This window comes from Dendrobates tinctorius, unplaced genomic scaffold (genome assembly GCF_039654945.1).
Source record: "Dendrobates tinctorius isolate UK_male_01 unplaced genomic scaffold, ASM3965494v1 ptg000012l, whole genome shotgun sequence".
Classification (NCBI taxonomy): Eukaryota; Metazoa; Chordata; class Amphibia; order Anura; family Dendrobatidae; genus Dendrobates; species Dendrobates tinctorius.
In genome coordinates, this window is record NW_027361680.1 from 15,317,346 (window position 1) to 15,336,713 (window position 19,368).

Genomic DNA, 19,368 nt, shown 5'->3' on the forward strand with positions numbered 1-19,368 from the left:
TCACCAATCCAGAAAAGCATTTGGTGACTCGCTAATCAAGAGAGTACCGAGTTCTTTCAGCACATTCATCCCCAGAGTCACTGCAGGGCCATTGCCAGTATCTTTGGCGGTCAGCACGACTCCCTTTTGACCCACATCTTTGCCTCACACTGTAATTTGCATCCAGACCACCCCTGTGACCGGGATGGACAACTGATTGACCGCTGTCAACTTGATTACTGTGCCCCACTTCTGCCGTGTCGCCTCAGGAAAATTACATCTAAAATACATTTCCGCCATGTTGTTCACCTGTAATCTGGTATCAATCAGGCAGCGAACAGCTCAACCATTCATTTCAGGGGACTCAGGGAAATTAAACTTTCGGGACTGCCTTCTCACCTTCTTGGTTTCTCAGGCTCCAGGCAGCATCCTCCAGCCACGGAGCCCACTATTTAACGGCCACTGAGTAAGAGGCTGCCCCCATCTCCCACACCCTTGGGCATAGTGTTGAACGTCTCCATACTTAAAACAAGTCAGGTGTCTCTGCTCGGGGTTGCCCCATCTCCTGGTGATGTGCATCGCGCAAGTAGGACTCAAAGTCACTCCGGTCTCTGGATGATTTGGAGCCGCAGCGGGGAATCTTCTGAGGCCGGACCACTCTTCCCGTATTTCCTGGATTTCCTTCTGGAACTCTCTGGCCCATCCTGGCTCAGCCGTGGGTGAGGCGGGTATCTTCCTGCTCCGAACCATCCCTGCCGAGGCTGCCGTCCCCTTTTCCTGTTCTCGCACACGTGCTTCCGCCCCCGACTTCTAAGAAGGTCATGCGCGGTTCAGTACGCAGGCGCTCCAGCAAAGCTTGCTTAAGTGACACATCTCTGAGGCCCACTACCAGTTGATCTCTTAAGATCACATCAGGAGGTCCCACGCCCACATCATCCCACTTGGCAATTGCTGCCTGCACCTCTTGTAACGCATTGATATATTGCATCACAGATTCTCCCTCCATCTGAATGCGGCTAAACAATCATATCCGCAATTCTCCAAAATCCGTGGGGTCCCCATGCATCTCCTCTAAAATTTGCAGCACCTTGGTGAAGGTGTTCTGCTCATGCAGGGGCTTAAACGTTACGGAACATCTAGCCTCCTCGTCCAGGGCCATCACAGCAATCTCTGCTTGCATAGCAAAGATCATTGGTGCATCCTTAATATGCCTTTAACCCACTCAATCCAGTCCCACAGCAGTGAATTGCTCATCGTAAATTTTTCTGAGCATGGCCCCCAGCGGTAAGCTGGCTCTCAGGGAACCCATGACCACTTGGTCTGCTGCCTCTGCGCTTGTAGACTGCATTCTGCCGACTACACCAAATGTAAGCAGGTGCGGGAATGCAGTATGCAGAGCAATGCGGTATAGCAATATTGTTTAATTTTAACAGTAAGAATGCAAATAATCTTCTCGCAGTGAGTTAATAAACAATGAACAAGAATTACACGAAGAACAAAGGTTAATGCAACAGTCTGAGGTTTAAATAGCACTTATCGTGGTTTCCACTGGTCCTCATGCGTATCCAGTCTGATTGGGGTTTTAATGCCCGCAACGGCTGGCATGGTGTCCTCAGATATTGTTTAGCGGCAACCTGTCCAACTTCTGGCGGGAGGTCACTGGTTTTTCCTGCTGAGCCCCTAGTTCATCAGTCTGGGCAGCCAAAGTGAGGAAGGCTGGCGGAGCCCCTGTACAGAGAGTGGACTGATGCGCACTTGTCAGCAAAGGAGAACACACCTTAGAGTCCTATGACCGGCCCACGCTTCTCCGTCCGCATGAGCGCTGTCCTATACTTAGCCGGGTGCGCGGTGCTCTCCACGGTCATTGTCTCATGGTAGTGCTCAGGCGAGCTCAGCCGCAGTACGCCTTGGAGCTGCTGCTTAGGGTGCGGAGCATGCTGCACACTTTCCTGCACTCTCCCGGACGGCGGGCAACTCACTGCTCCTTCACGCGCATTCTGCTCTCTTCCTGAGTTAGTCACACCCGCTCTCCCCTGGTCATGGGGCCTGTTCAGGCCCCTATTCCTTTCTCAGGGCAACATGGGACGCAGCCTCAACAGTCTGGACCCGGCCTGGTACAGGTACCTGCAGCCCGGTCTTCCTCCTTAGGCTGGTTTCACATTCGCGCTTTTTAAGCGCACGCACGGCCGGGGGTAGCTCCGCCCCCGAGCCGGCTCTCTGCCCGGCGTGCCCGCCCCTTCCTTGTAGCGCCGCCTCCTAGCGCACAGCGGCGCCTGCGATCGGCGCACCCTATCTTTAGCATAGGGTGCGCAGATCGTGCGCAGGCCGTGCGCTAGTTGCGCTTTGACCTGCGCTGCGCACTTTTGACGGTGCGCCGTGCGCGCCAAAATCAAACTTTTCGGATTTTGGCGCGCACGGCGCACCGTCAAAAGTGCGCAGCGCAGGTCAAAGCGCAACTAGCGCACGGCCTGCGCACGATCTGCACACCCTATGCTAAAGATAGGGTGCGCCGATCGCAGGCGCCGCTGTGCGCTAGGAGGCGGCGCTACAAGGAAGGGGCGGGCACGCCGGGCAGAGAGCCGGCTCGGGGGCGGAGCTACCCCCGGCCGTGCGTGCGCTTAAAAAGCGCGAATGTGAAACCAGCCTTACAACGTAATATTCCATCCATGGTCAAATTGGCCCAGGTCACATGGATGGAATATTACGTCAGATATCAGAAAGGCGTTAAGGGCATAAAAATTCAAAATTTGAAAATTACAAAATTTTTGAAATTTTTGCCAAATTTCCGTTTTTACACAGATAAAACACAAGTAATATCGAATAAATGTTACCACTATCATGATGTACAATATGTCACGAAAAAACAGTCTTAGAATTACCGGGATCTGTTAAAGCGGTTCAGAGTTATTACCTCATAATGTGACAGCGGTCAGAATTGTAAAAATTGGTCTGGTCGTTAACATGCAAACGGTCATTAACATGCAAACGACCTTCAGGGGTATAGGGGGTAATGGTATTGAAAGCCTCCTACTAAATGCACAGTGTGAACATATCCTGAAGCTGACAGCGCAGGAGCTTGATTAGTGTGTTTACTATTCTGTGGGAGGCCAAACTCCTATGAAAATAATATGGCACTGATAAAAATTTTGGCCAGTCACTGAAACTTTAAATTTAGTTTTCCTGAACTCAGCAACAGTACAATGTCAGTGTATCTGCTGTACATACAATTTAGAGTTCATTCTCACTAACAATGAAATCGGATAAATACAATCCAATTAAAAATTGGATTGCAATCGGACCCATGTTATTCTATAATTCTGTGTTCACCTGAGATTGTTTTCCAGCTTGGATCGGATCACAATCAGACTGGAAAAAAATTGCAGCATGCTGCGATTGTAATTGGAAATCGGATGGCATTTGGCAATAGAAGTCAATGAGGGCGAGAAAAAAAAAAAAAAAAAAAAAAAAAAAAAAAAAAAAAAAAAAAATCGCACAGCACTCGGACCATGTGAGTGTTGTCTGATTTTTACACACCAGTGTCCTTTCAAAAGCCTGCAATTTAGCAGCCGCATAGAGTAAAATTACAATAGAACATGACAGGATAGAAAAGATAGATAACATACAGTATATACACATAGAATGGAAAGATATAAATATGTCAGTGACATATACAATTAGTACAGTGCAGCTTACTGTACATGTATTATTAAAAGATTATTTTTCTGAAAAAAATGGAGTGGGCTCCTGCATAATTTTTTTAATCATCAGAGGGAAAGCTGACATCTGTTTATAGCCAGGGTAGGGGGTAATACCCATGGAACTTCCCAGGCTATTATTATCAGCTAATAGCTGTATACTTAGCCTTTACTGGATATTAAAATGAGGGAGCCCTTCAAAAAATGACATAGTTTCCCCCTATAATTAATAACCATCAAATGCAAGGCAGATAGCGGCGGGCTGATATTAATAGACTAGTAAGGGGCCATGGATATTGGCTCCTCCAGGATAAAAGCATCAGCTTTCAGCCACCCAGAAAAGGCGCATCCCTAATGTACGCCAATTCTGGCACTTAGCTTCGCTCTTCCCACTTGCCCTGATACAGTGGCAAGTAGGGTCATGAGGGGATAGATGTCACCTTTGTATTGTCAGGTGACATCAAGCCCTGAGGTTAATAATAGATAGGCGTCCCCTTTACTATCACCATAGTGATATTGTATAAAAACACACACGCAGAATAAAGCCCTTAGTAGTAAAGTAGTTTAGTACTTAACCCGTACTTAAGGCATCGCCCATTCCAGTGAAGCCATTGTCCCCTGTAAGAGATTTAAAAGAATATACAAAATTCCTCACCTGTCCACTGAGGAGATAATAATCCATTTACAACTAGATGGCAGGCTGCATGGTTACATGATTGGACTACACAGGCTGCCATCCTGCAGATACACTGAGCAGCATCTGCTCAGTGCCTCGTGATGAACTCTTATTACCTGACTGATGTCACCACAAGCATGAGAAAGTTCTCACGCTCGTGATGCCATCATAAAGGTCCTGAGAGTTCACAACCAATGAACTCACTTCACCTAACTGATGTCAGCAAGCTCATGCTGACATCAGTTAGATGACGTGAGTTAATTGGCTTCCAGGAGCTTTCTGACCACACCGTAAGTGTAAGAAGGAGTTCACCGTGAGATACTGAGTAGTGGTAGTAGACACTGCTCAATGTCTCTGCTGCATGACAGGCTGTATAGTCACATCATGCAACCATGCAGCCTGCCATCCAGATTGCCAGCTTTTTATCTATTATCCATCTATCATCTATCTACTGGTGCATCTCACAAAATTAGAATATCATCAAAAAAAGTTAGTTTATTTCAGTTCTTCAATACAAAAAGTGAAACTCATATATTAGATAGAGTCATTACAAGCAGAGTGATCTATTTCAAGTGTTTATTTCTGTTAATATTGATGATCATGGCTTACAGCCAATGAAAATGCAAAAGTCATTATCTCAGTAAATTAGAAAACTTTATAACACCAGCTTGAAAAAGTGATTTTAAAATCTGAAATGTTGGCCTACTTAAATGTATGTTCAGTAAATGCACTCAATAATTGGTTGGGGCTCCTTTTGCATCAATTACTGCATCAATGTGGCGTGGCAAGGAGGCGATCAGTCTGTGGCACTGCTGAGGTATTATGGAAGCCCAGGTTGTTTTGATAGCAGCCTTCAGCTCATCTTTGTTGTTTGGTCTGGTGTCTCTCGTCTTCCTCTTGACAATACCCCATAGATTCTCTATGTGGTTAAGGTCAGGAGAGGTTGCTGGCCAATCAAGCACAGTGATACTGTTGTTTTTAAACCAGGAATTGGTACTTTTGGCAGTGTGGACGGTGCCAAGTCTTGCTGGAGAATGAAATTTTCATCTCCATTAAGCTTGTTGACAGAGGGAAGCATGAAGTGCTCTAAAATTTCCTGATCCCAGAGTCTGGAGGAAGAGTGGAGAGACACACAATCCAAGCTGCTTGAGGTCTAGTGTGAAGTTCCACAATCAATGATGGTTTCGGGAGCCATGTCATCTGCTGGTGTAGGTCCACTGTGTTTTATCAAAACCAAAGTCAGCACAGCCGTCTACCAGGAAATTTTAGAGTACCTGTATCTATCTTTATGTGTTTTGAGGAATATTTCCTTTGAAAACTATGTGTAAATGACAGAGATTTGCTTTATGAAAAAGCTCATGTTAGCATCACATTGCAGTCGGATAGCAATCACACTGCATTCGGATGTAAATCGGATGCTACTGTGGGTGTTAAAAATCGGATTGTACTCGCATGAAAAATGCATTTCACTCGCATGGCACTCGTCTGACTTGCCAGGAACAAAATCGTTAGTGTGTCTCCAGCCTTATAAAGATGTTATATTAGTGCATGAAAATATTTTTGCCTACCTAGTGTTTAAACCTTCACATACGGTAATTTTGCTTGTTTTACAGTAAAACTGTTTGCTGCTACAAGTGAAGTGATTGATGGAGAAATGCAGTTTTATGCAAGAGCAAGGAATTTCTACAGGGATGTTCCAGCAACAGAAGAAGGGATGATGGGTGACTTTTCTGACCTCTCCAACACTGATATAGAATCATCTCGAGAATTTCTAATGAAATTTGTTGGAGTAAGTAAGATATGACTAGATTGTCTAACACAGTAGGTTTTGTAGAAATGTATGCAACTATTCAAATCATCTGAATATGTTGTTGAACTGAAGTGGTTTTCAAACATCAGTCTAGTGTTTATTATTTTCAGCTCTGGAGTGGTGCAACTAATCTAAGTTCCTAACCCTAGTATTATACTTACCGGGTGCTGAGTTCCGCTCTTCTTAGCGCTGCTCTGTTCCCTATCAGCCATCTATCAGAAGTCAGGACTAACAGCCACAGCAAACGCTACAGCTATCCAGCAGGTCACAACTTACAGAAGTCTGACCGGAGTGGCATCAATAAACGATTAAGAGAGTAGCTGCTAAGCAGGCCTGGACTGTCAATCTGCCGATGTAGGCAGACGCCCTATGGGCCAGCGGCATTGAACTGCAAAGAGGGCCGCTGGCTTAGAGGCCCTATGTGCGTGTATCTGCTCTGATAAAGGCCGTCGATACGCGCACACTGCTCTTTCTGCTTGACCAGTATCAGCACAGTTATTCAATACTGAACTAATCTGCATCCATAGCAGCGCTCTCCCTCCTTTTCCTGTTGTGCCTGTGCTAGGTGTTGGGGTCAGCAGGCTCTCTCTCAGGCTATGTGGGTGAGGGGGTGGGTTATAGGCTATATGTGGGATAATGCAGACTTGGTTATGTATGTAATATGTGGGAGAGGAGGGACTAGGCTATATAGGCTATATGTGAGAGAAGGAAGACTTGGTTAATATGGTATATGTGAGAGATGGGGGACTAGGCTATATAAGCTATATGAAATATAAGAAAAAACAAACGACCAAAAATCTCACTAGAGAATATAATAATACAAAATATAATTTATTGGACAATCAATAATACCAGAATATGGCCAATTGAGTCACATGATTGTCATTCTTGCCTGTGATTGGTGGACTTAGCGTTTTTAATTCCCCTCACTTCCCCTTTCCCACCACCCCTTGAGAAAGGCATTTCACGCCGAAACGCACGTCGGGGGGGACACACACTACGGCGGTTCGCCTCCTATCCTCATCAGGTATGACTATGACTTCAATACTCTACAATTTCATCATGTGTTGTCACCCATCATGGACACATGTCTGGTGATGTGGACTTTATGAGGCTTATTTGGGGATGTGCAATTTTGCTATGAGCAAGTATAATTATATCTACCTTTGCTGCTAGGCATTATATGTGCCTCATATATAATTTTTTTCTTTTCCCCTTTTCCGCTATATGTGTGTGTCCTTTGGTGTTTTTCTGCATGCACAATGAGACTTGGATTTTCCTTGTCACTGTGTTTTTTCACATATTCTGGTATTATTGATTGTCCAATAAATTATATTTTGTATTATATTCTCTAGTGAGATTTTTGGTTGTTTGTTTTTTCTTATATTTCATTTCTTGTGCGACTTTCTCAACATTGTCCTATTTTACATATATCTCTTTGTTCCAGCTCTACAATGCCATCAAGTGATTGTATTTCAATTTAGCTGCACTTATTTTAGCAATTGATTTTTTCCATGAAGTGTATATGGTATAGAAGCTATATGTGGAGAGGCGGGACTAGGCTATTTATGCTATATGTGGGAAAGGGGGACTAGGCGTTATAGGCTATATGCACAGTGCCACCTTTCCTGTCCTGTATACTGGGTATTATTCTCAGTATATGTTTTATCCTGTATATATACACTGCACAGTACCATTTCTCCTGTCCTATATACTGGGTGTAATTGTCAGTATCTACAGTATATTATTCTAGATATATACACTGTCCCGGGTAACTGCCATTTCTTAATTACATTTCGAACTGAGGAAAGGGCAACTTGAAAATGCTTTGCCATCTTATAGCCTTCTCCTGCTTTGTGAGCCTCCGCTATTTTCCTTTTCAGGATGGTAGGCAGGTGCTTAGAAGAACCCATTGCTTTGTTTTTTTGGCGCAATGTTAGATGAGGCTTTTTTTTTTAGAATGATGGGAAATTTGCACGAGATGGCCTTTCCAAATGATGATAGCGAATAAGCCAAAACCCTAATAGGTTTATTAAGGTCTGAAATCTTGGTCAGTTATCCGAGTTATATGAGCACACAAATCTACAAGTGTGCCCAAACTTTTGCATGTCCTTATTTCCCTTTTTCTAATTTTTAACCCCTCCATGACAGGCACCGTACTGCTTTGCAGGAGATGCGTTCCCACAAACAGCAGTACTAGCACGGTGCACCGATCACACGTCTGTGGCACCCCTGAGGCTCAGTCGCCACAAAGGTAGTGAACCTTCTCCTAAGGTGTAGTGCCCCACCATCTAGGTAAGTTGGGAACTCCTTTCCACACTCCAGCACTCGCATCCCACACATCAGGGTAGTTCCGCACATCCACAAGCGGCTTTGTTCTTAGAGCGTAGCAGAGCACCTTTGGTGGTTCCCTGCTCTGAACACTGGACGTGCTGGGAGGTGGGTGGAGTTTAGAGATAGAAAAGGTTGGGAAGGTTTAGAATTACAGGACAGTCTCGGTCGGGGTTCAGTCTGAAAGAAGGTCGGCGGAGTAGTAGGACACTCCGAGAGGAGTGGGGATCCCTGGAAAAAGGGATGGAGGAAGGAGTGCTGCAGCCGCCTCAGTGACCTGAGCCGGCTGGCACGGGAAAGGAGAGTAAGGAGAAAGACGTAGAACTGTAACCTAAGTTTCCATAAGGAAGAGAGAAAAGTACAGAACGAAGGCGGATTAGAGAGAACAGAGAGGAGACATGGGTTGGAAGAGGAACCCTGCCTATAGGTTCTCAGTGCAAGGCAGTAGCCGTGGAGCGTTCCTACGATGCCCTAGATGCTTCGTCACAGCCGGAGAACTAACTGAGCCTAAAGACAGAAAGGTGAATTCTAAACTGTCCCGGAGCAGATCCCCAAAGGAATAGACAGCACCCAAACATATATTGTCAGTGAGGTAAGGTGAGACACAAACACTGGCAGAAAACAGACTGAGCAAACGGTGGGGCCCAGGCTGTCTACACAGGACAGGACAGAAAAGATACTGTCTGCAATCACGCACAAAACCGTAAAAATGTCCAACACTTCTGATATACAAAAAACCTGAGGTCACACGACCTCACCCCCGCTAGATCAGCACTCTGGTATAAACTGGAAGCAAAGCAAAAAACACACTAAAATAACAGGGGACTGAACACGCTGTGACATATGAAACAGGGCCCAGCGCTGCCCCAGCAGGGAGCACGCTGAACCCTAGTAACAGAGCAGAAAGCAAAAAAAAGGCACAACCAGACTAGATGCAAAGGATTAGCAAAAGAATCACCTAACTGAACATGCAGATCAGGCAGGGGACAAAAGAACTCCAATTGCACAAGGAGGAAAAATCACCAGCACACAAAATGGTAATACACATGAACGTGTAGCAGTACCAGTAAAATACTAGTGAGACATAAAAGTTAGACAAATAACATTTTCCATTCCCTTACATACTGTATGTTACATATGTTACTATGTTATAATGAGGCATATGGAGGCACTGTGGACGCCATAGGACCTGTGATCTGGCAGTGTCAGTCTTTTTTGGATTGCCTAAAAGTGCTGTAGGCCACAGTTTTGTGCACTTCGAAAAGAAGGACACCCCTGTACAGAGGCTAAAAGGAGTCCAGAGTAACTCTACTGCCTCATTATAGTGAATGGAGGCGGTTTCATCTGAATCTCGTCACTCAGATTTAGGCTGGAGTCACACTGCCGTATTTCTCATGCGATAATCGCATCACAGTGCATGGACTGGCCGGCACCTCTCCTGACCCGAGCATGACAGTGTGATGGATTACTGTGCAGTTGTCAAGCTCAGGTCAGGAGAGCCAACAGCCAGTGCGAGGTTTACAATGCGATTCTTGCACGAGAAATACGGCAGTGTGTCTCTGCCCTTAGATGGAAACCACAAAGTAAGTACTCAGCATAGAGTGCCAGATAAATGTGATCCCAAACGTTGTGTAAAATGTTCTCAATAAAAGCTTCAACTCAATCCACAAGAAAGCAAGTCCCCACTCAGATCTGTCATCTGTTAACGGAAATATAGGGGGGTTCCACATTACTTGTAATACAAAGGCTCTGGAAAAGCTAAATGGCTCCTCGCTCCCCAAAAGAAATTCAGCAAATTCTCTGCTCCCAAGTCCAAATGCCCCCCTCCCCTCTAAGCCACATTGTGCCTAAACAACATATAGCATCCACATGTTTGGCATTTCTGTAGTTATGAGAGCCCACCTAATATACATGTGCGTGTCTTCAGAAGCATGAGCTGGGCATAATGTACTGGTGACTGAAACATACTGATCACTACAACGGTAGTTTGTAATTTTCACTCAGCAACATCCACTGCTGCCTGTTTCTGGAAAACACATGTGGAGTCAAAATTGTCACTATACAGTGGGGCAAAAAAGTATTTAGTCAGTCAGCAATAGTGCAAGTTCCACCACAAAAAGATGAGAGGCGTCTGTAATTTACATCATAGGTAGACCTCAACTATGGGAGACAAACTGAGAAAAAAAAAATCCAGAAAATCACATTGTCTGTTTTTTTTTCATTTTATTTGCATATTATGGTGGAAAATAAGTATTTGGTCAGAAACAAGCAATCAAGATTTCTGGCTCTCACAGACCTGTAACTTCTTCTTTAAGAGTCTCCTCTTTCCTCCACTCGTTACCTGTAGTAATGGCACCTGTTTAAACTTGTTATCAGTATAAAAAGACACCTGTGCACACCCTCAAACAGTCTGACTCCAAACTCCACTATGGTGAAGACCAAAGAGCTGTCAAAGGACACCAGAAACAAAATTGTAGCCCTGCACCAGGCTGGGAAGACTGAATCTGCAATAGCTAACCAGCTTGGAGTGAAGAAATCAACTGTGGGAGCAATAATTAGAAAATGGAAGACATACAAGACCACTGATAATCTCCCTCGATCTGGTGCTCCACGCAAAATCCCACCCCGTGGGGTCAGAATGATCACAAGAACGGTGAGCAAAAATCCCAGAACCACGCGAGGGGACCTAGTGAATGAACTGTAGAGAGCTGGGACCAATGTAACAAGGCCTACCATAAGTAACACACTACGCCACCATGGACTCAGATCCTGCAGTGCCAGACGTGTCCCACTGCTTAAGCCTGTACATGTCTGGGCCCGTCTGAAGTTTGCTAGAGAGCATTTGGATGATCCAGAGGAGTTTTGGGAGAATGTCCTATGGTCTGATGAAACCAAACTGGAACTGTTTGGTAGAAACACAACTTGTCGTGTTTGGAGGAAAAAGAATACTGAGTTGCATCCATCAAACACCATACCTACTGTAAAGCATGGTGGTGGAAACATCATGCTTTGGGGCTGTTTCTCTGCAAAGGGGCCAGGACGACTGATCCGGGTACATGAAAGAATGAATGGGGCCATGTATCGTGAGATTTTGAGTGCAAACCTCCTTCCATCAGCAAGGGCATTGAATATGAAACGTGGCTGGGTCTTTCAACATGACAATGATCCAAAGCACACCGCCAGGGCAATGAAGGAGTGGCTTCGTAAGAAGCATTTCAAGGTCCTGGAGTGGCCTAGCCAGTCTCCAGATCTCAACCCTATAGAAAACCTTTGGAGGGAGTTGAAAGTCCGTGTTGCCAAGCGAAAAGCCAAAAACATCACTGCTCTAGAGGAGATCTGCATGGAGGAATGGGCCAACATACCAACAACAGTGTGTGGCAACCTTGTGAAGACTTACAGAAAACGTTTGACCTCTGTCATTGCCAATAAAGGATATATCACAAAGTATTGAGATGAAATTTTGTTTCTGACCAAATACTTATTTTCCACCATAATATGCAAATAAAATGAAAAAAAAAACAGACAATGTGATTTTCTGGATTTTTTTTTCTCAGTTTGTCTCCCATAGTTGAGGTCTACCCATGATGTAAATTACAGACGCCTCTCATCTTTTTAAGTGGTGGAACTTGCACTATTGCTGACTGACTAAATACTTTTTTGCCCCACTGTATCTGTAGATAAATTTCCATAGGGTTATAATTTCCAAAATGGGGTCATTTGAGGGGGGATTCTGCTTTTCTAGGGGCTCTTTATATGGAATCCGCAAACTATTCTATGAACATCTGCGCTCCAGGAGGCAAATAGCGCTCCGACCCTCCCGAGTCTCTCTGTATGGCAAAGTAGTACTGTACAGCCACATATGGGGTATTGCCACGTTCAGTAGAAATTGTACAACAAATCTTGTTGCCATTTTTAGCCACTTCCCAGTGTGAAAATGTAAAACTTGGAGCTAACAATCTTGATGGTAAAAATGTAAATTATTTTTTCTTCACTACCCAATAGTATAAAAGTCTGTGACACACCTGTGGTATCATTATAATCACTGCACCCCTTGATGCATTCATTGAGAGGTTTAATTGGTAAAATGGAGTCTCTTATGGGGGTTCTGCTGTTCTGGCAACTCAGGGGTCTGCCAATGTAACATGGCATCCTCAAACAAGTGCAGCAATATTTCATAGAATCATGGAATCGTAGAGTTGGAAGGGACCTCCTGGGCCATCTGGTCCAACCCCCTGCTCAAAGCAGGATTCGCTAAATCATCCTAGTCAGATGTCTGTCCAGCCTCTGTTTGAAGACTTCCATTGAAGGAGAACTCACCACTTCTTGTGGCAGCTTGTTCCACTCATTGATCACTCTAACTGTCAAAAAGTTTTTTCTAATATCTAATCTGTGTCTCCTCCCAATCAGTTTCATCCTATTGCTTCTAGTCTTTCCTTGTGCAAATGAGAATAAAGTTGATCCTTCTACAATGTGACAGCCCTTTAGATATTTGTAGACAGCTATTAAGTCTCCTCTCAGTTTTCTCTTTTGCAAACTAAACATTCCCAAATCCTGCAACCTTTCCTCATAAGACAGGATTTGCAGACTGGTCACCATTCTGGTCGCTCTTTTCTGAACTTGCTCCAGTTTGCTGATGTCTTTTTTAAAATGTGGTGCCCAAAACTTGCACTGTAATATGGCGCTACTTCCCGTCTGAGCTTTGCACTGTGCCTCAAAAGTAGTTTTCAACCACATATGGGGTATCGGTTAACTCAGGAGAAATTGCACAGCAAACTTTGGGGTCCATTTTCTCCTTTTGTCCTTGTGAAAATACAATATTTGTAGCTAAAAAAGATTTTTGTGGTAAAAATGTGATTTTTTTTTTTATTTTCACAGCTTAACGTTATAAACTTCTGTGAAGCACCAGGGGGTTCAAGGTTCTCAAAACACATCTAGATAAGTTCCCTAAGAGGTCTAGTTTCCAAAAGGGTATCATTTGTGGGGGTTTTCCACTGTTTAGGCACATCAGGGGCTCTCCACACGTGACATGGCTTCCTCTAATTCCAGCAAATTTTGCATTCAAAAAGTATCAATGTACTCAGGAGAAATTGATCAACAAATTGTATGGTCTATTTTCTCCTGTTACCCTTGCAAGCGTAAAAAAATAGGTCTAAAGAAAAATTTTTGTGAAAGAAAAGTAAATGTTTTATTTTTTCCTTCCTTCCTTTTGGAAGTGCATTGAGCAGCAAGGTGGTGTGCTGGTAAAAGGGGAAAAAAAAATCTTTTAAATCTTCTGCCTGAGCGAGTGTGAATGAGCTGAGTGTGACCTGAGTGTAAGTGCGAACAGTAGTAAGTGTGTGACTTGTGATTCAGTGACTTTGGATTCAGGGAGTCTCCAAGGGAGGTATTACTCAATTACTGTTATATTTTATTAATACTTTTTATTTATTTTTTCTTATCTTTTTGGCTGGTGCAATCCCCATTAGAATGTGCTCCACTATTGTCAATGCCATCCAGTGCACGTCTTGCCGCATGTATGAAATCCTTGAACAGCCGGTCGAGGGTGCATACTGCTGTGCGAGATGTGAGCACGTTGTGCATTTGGAAGCCCAGATACTGGATGTAAATGTGCAGCTGGCAACACTGAGATCCATAGACAATGTGGAAAGGATTATTCTGCTCACTGAGCAGACGCTCAATGGGATAGATGAGGGGGGGGGATGCTAGGTTGGAGCTGCAGGACAATGAAGCAGCTAGCTGGGTGACAGTTAGAAGGCAGGGTAGAGGGAAGAGCACCAGGGAGGCTAGTCCTGATCTGGCACACCCCAATAAGTTTGCTAAGTTGGCAGATGAGGGGAGTGTTAGTGCAGGAGTAGCACTACTACAGCAAGGCATGTCCTCAAAGCCGGAGGAGTGTCTGCTCCAGTAAGGGGGGAAATAGGAGAGCGGGGCAGGCCAGACAGGTTATGGTAGTGGGAGACTCAATTATTAGGGGAACAGATAGGGCAATCTGTCACAAAGACAGGGATCGTCGAACGGTGTGCTGCCTACCTGGCGCTTGAGTCCGACACATCGCTGATCGGGTTAACAGATTACTGGAAGGGGCTGGTGACTATCCAGTGGTCATGGTGCACATTGGCACAAATGATAAAGTTAGAGGTAGGTGGAAGGTCCTTAAAGATGATTTCAGGGAATTAGGCTGTAAGCTTAAAGCAAGGACCTCCAAGGTGGTATTTTCAGAAATACTTCCTGTACCATGTGCCACGCCAGAGAGGCAATGGGAGATTAGGGAGGTTAATAAGTGGCTCAGGAATTGTGTAGGAAGGAGGGGTTTGGGTTCCTGCAGAACTGGGCCGACTTCTCAGTTGGCTACAGGTTCTACGCTAGGGACGGGCTGCACCTCAATGGGGAGGGTGCAGCTGTGCTGGGGGAGAAAATGGCTAGAAGGTTGGAGGAGTGTTTAAACTAGGGCCGGGGGGGAGGGTATTCCTTTTATAGGAGGGGAACACAGTGCAGATAGAGACCTGGGCACAAATAATGACATTGGGGGTGGGGGTGGCATGGGGGGTGGGGTTAGAACAGTTAATAATTTAAGAAAGAATAGAGGTACAGAGAGATACATAAAGTGCATGTATATTAATGCCAGAAGCCTCGCCAACAAGATGGAGGAATTGGAGTTAATATTGTTGGACAATAATTATGACATGGTGGAGATATCTGAGACATGGCTGGACGAGAGCCATGGCTGGGCGGTTAATTTACAGGGCTATAGTCTGTTCAGAAATGACCGAACAAATAAGCGACGGGGAGACGTGTGTTTATATGTAAAATCATCCTTAAAACCCATCCTTCATGATAATATTTATGAATCTAATGAAAATGAAGAGTCCCTGTGGGTAGAGATAAGGGGAGGGGGGAAAAATAATAAATTACTGATAGGGGTTTGTTATAAGTCTCCAAAAATAATGGAAGCAACAGAGAATATCCTCATAAAGCAAATGCAAATAGATGAAGCTGCGACTCAATGAGAAGTCATTATTATGGGGGACTTCAATTACCCTGAAATACAATGGGGAACCAAAACCTGCAGTTCCAGCAAAAGTAATAGGTTTTTGACAACTATGAGAGACAATTACCTTGCACAACTGGTTCAGGACCCAACAAGAGGGAGGGCACTGCTAGGCCTAATATTAACCAACAGGCCAGACCGCATATCAAATATAAGGGTTGAGGGTCACTTGGGTAATAGTGATCACAAATTAATAAGTTTTCATGTATCCTTTAATAAGATGTGTAGTAGAGGGGTTACAAGGACACTAAACTTCAGGAAGGCAAATTTCCAACGGATGAGAGATGATCTTGGTGCAATTAACTGGGACAATATCCTGAGACATAAAAATACACAAAGAAAATGGGAGACGTTTATTAGCATACTGATTAGGTCCTGTGCCCAATATATACCATGTGGGAATAAACATGCTAGAAATAGGAGGAAAACACTATGGCTAAATAGAGCTGTAAGGGGCGCAATAAGGGACAAAAGAAAGCATTTAGAGAATTAAAGCAAGTAGGTAGTGATGAGGCATTAAATAAATACAGAAAATTAAATAAATTCTGTAAAAAGCAAATTAAGACAGTAAGGATTGAGACAGAGAGACTCATTGCCAGAGAAAGTAAAAATAATCCCAAAATATTCTTTAACTACGTAAATAGTAAGAAGCTAAAAAATGATAGTGTTGGCCCCCTTAACAATAGTCTGGGTGAAATGGTGGATGAGGAAGAGGAAAAAGCCAATATGCTAAATGACTTTTTTTTCAACAGTATTTACACAAGAAAATCCCATGACGGATAACATGATCAGGGATAAAAATTCTCCTTTAAATGTCACCTGCTTAACCCAGCAGGAAGTACGGCGGCGACTAAAAATCACTAAAATTGACAAATCCCCGGCCCGGATGGGATACACCACCGAGTACTGTAGGAATTAAGCACAGTCATAGATAGACCATTATTTTTAATCTTTAAAGATTCCATAATAACAGGGTCTGTACCACAGGACTGGCGTATAGCAAATGTGGTGCCAATATTCAAAAAGGGGACAAAAACTGAAGTTGGAAATTATAGGCCAGTAAGTTTAACCTCAACTGTGGGTAAAATCCTGGAGGGTTTTCTAAGAGATACTATACTGGAGTATCTGGAGAAGAATAACCTCATGACCCAATATCAACATGGGTTTACAAGGGACCGTTCCTGTCAGACTAATCTGATAAGCTTTTATGAAGAGGTAAGTTCCGGACTGGACCAAGGGAATCCAGTGGACGTGGTGTACATGGACTTTTCAAAAGCTTTTGATACGGTGCCACACAAAAGGTTGATACATAAAATGAGAACAATGGGGATAGGGGAAAATATGTGTAAGTGGGTTAAGAGCTGGCTCAGGGATAGGAAACAAAGGGTGGTTATTAATGGAGCACAATCGGACTGGGTCACGGTTAGCAGTGGGGTACCACAGGGGTCAGTTTTGGGCCCGCTTCTTTTTAACATATTTATTAATGACCTTGTATGGGGCATAGAGAGTAGAATTTCAATATTTGCAGATGACACTAAACTCTGCAGGGTAATCAGTACAGAGGAGGACAATTTTATATTACAGGAGGATTTATGTAAACTAGAAGCTTGGGCTGATAAATGGCTCAGGAGCTTTAATGGGGATAAATGTAAGGTCATGCACTTGGGTAGAACGAACAAGATGTATAATTATGTGCTTAATTGTAAAACACTGGGCAAAACTGTCACTGAAAAAGACCTGGGTGTATGGGTGGACGACAAACTCACATTTAGTGGCCAGTGTCAGGCAGCTGCTGCAAAGGCAAATAAAATAATGGGATGCATTAAAAGAAGCATTGATGCTCATGAGGAGAACATAATTTTACCTCTATATAAGTCACTAGCGCGACCACACTTAGAATACTGTGTACAGTTCTGGTCTCCGGTGTATAAGAAAGACATAGCTGAACTGGAGCGGGTGCAGAGAAGAGCGACCAAGGTTATTAGGGAACTAGGGGGTCTGCAATACCAAGACAGGTTATTACACCTGGGGTTATTTAGTTTGGAAAAACGAAGGCTTAGGGGTGATCTTATTACAATGTATAAATATATGCGGGGACAATACCAAGACCTTTCTAATGATCTTTTTTACTCTTAGACCTGTGACGGGGACAAGGGGGCATCCTCTACGTCTGGAGGAAAGAAGGTTTAAGCATACTCACAGGCGCGGATTCTTTATTGTAAGAGCAGTGAGACTATGGAACTCTCTGCTATATGATGTTGTAATGAGTGATTCCCTAATAAAATTTAAGAAGGGACTGGATGCCTTCCTTGAAAAGTATATTACAGGGTATATACACTAGTTTCCTTAACCCCTTAAGCCCCAAGGGTGGTTTGCACGTTCATGACCGGGCCAATTTTTACAATTCTGACCACTGTGCCTTTATGAGGTTATAACTCTGAAACGCTTCAATGGATCCCGGTGATTCTGACATTGTTTTCTCGTGACATATTGTACTTCATGTTAGTGGTAAAATTTCATTCATATAACTTGCGTTTATTTGTGAAAAAACAGAAATTTGGCAAAAATTTTGAAAATTTCGCAATTTTCCAAATTTGAATTTTTATGCCCTTAAATCTCAGAGATACGGCACACAAAAAACTTAATAAATAACAATTCCCACATGTTTACTTTAAATCTGCACAATTTTGGAACCAAAATTTTTTTTGGTTAGGAAGTTATAAGGGTTAAAATTTGACCAGCGATTTCTCATTTTTGCAACACCATTTTATTTTTATGGACCACATCACATTTGAAGCCACTTTGAGGGGTCTATATGATAGAAAATACCCAAAAGTGACACCATTCTAAAAACTGTACCCCTTAAGGTGCTCAAAATCCCATTCAAGAAGTTTATTAACCCTTTAGGTGCGTCACAGGAATTTTTTGAATATTTAAAAAAAAAAATGAATTTAACTTTTTTTCCACAAAAAAAATACTTCAGGTTCAATTTTTTTTATTTTACCAAGGGTAACAGGAGAAATTGGACTGCAAAAGTTATTGTGCAATTTGTCCCGAGTATGCTGATACCTGATATGTGGGGGGGGTACCACTGTTTCGGCAGACCTCAGAAGGGAAGGAGCGCCGTTTGACTTTTTCAATGCAAAATTGGCTGGAATTGAGATCGGACGCCATGTCACGTTTGGAGAGCCCCTGTTGTACCTAAACAGTGGAAACCCCCCACATGTGACCCCATTTTGGAAACTAGACCCCCCAAGGAACTTATCTAGATATGTGGTGAGAATTTTGAACCCACAAGGGCTTCACAGAAGTTTATAACGTACAGCGGTACAATTAAAAAAATCATATTTTTTCCACAAAAAATGATCTTTTCACCCCCAATTTTTATTTTTCCAAGGGTAACAGGACCCTAAAGGTTATTGTGCAATTTGTCCTGAGTACGCTGATACCCCATATGTGGGGGTAAACCACTATTTGGGCGCATGGCAGAGCTCAGAAGGGAAGCAGCGCCATTTGACGTTTTTGGCTGGAATTGAGATCGGACACCATGTCGCGTTTGGAAAGCCCCTGATGTACCAAAACAGTAGAAACCCCCCACAAATGACACCATTTTGGAAACTAGACCCCCCAAGGAACTTATCTAGATGTGTGGTGAGCACTTTGAACCCCCAGTGCTTCACAGAAGTTTATAACGCCCGGGCGTGAAAATAAAAAAATCGTATTTTTTCCACAAACATGATCTTTTAGTCACCAATTTTTTTTATTTTCCCAAGGGTACAAGGAGAAATTGGACCCCAAAAGTTGTCCAATTTGTCCTGAGTACGCTGAT

General features: G+C 43.6%; 1 protein-coding gene across 2 annotated transcripts in view; it reads left to right on the top strand.

Moving 5' to 3' along the window:
- NTMT2 (N-terminal Xaa-Pro-Lys N-methyltransferase 2) overlaps window positions 1–19,368 on the top strand; it is a 395,867-nt gene that overhangs the window by 157,341 nt on the left and 219,158 nt on the right. The window contains exon 2 of one of the 2 annotated variants that reach the window (XM_073558015.1): window positions 5,964–6,139. In XM_073558015.1, coding sequence (XP_073414116.1) covers window positions 5,964–6,139 — 176 coding nt within the window. Of the gene's footprint in view, window positions 1–5,963; window positions 6,140–19,368 lie in introns of those variants that run through there. The other variant, XM_073558014.1, reaches the window with a different exon arrangement.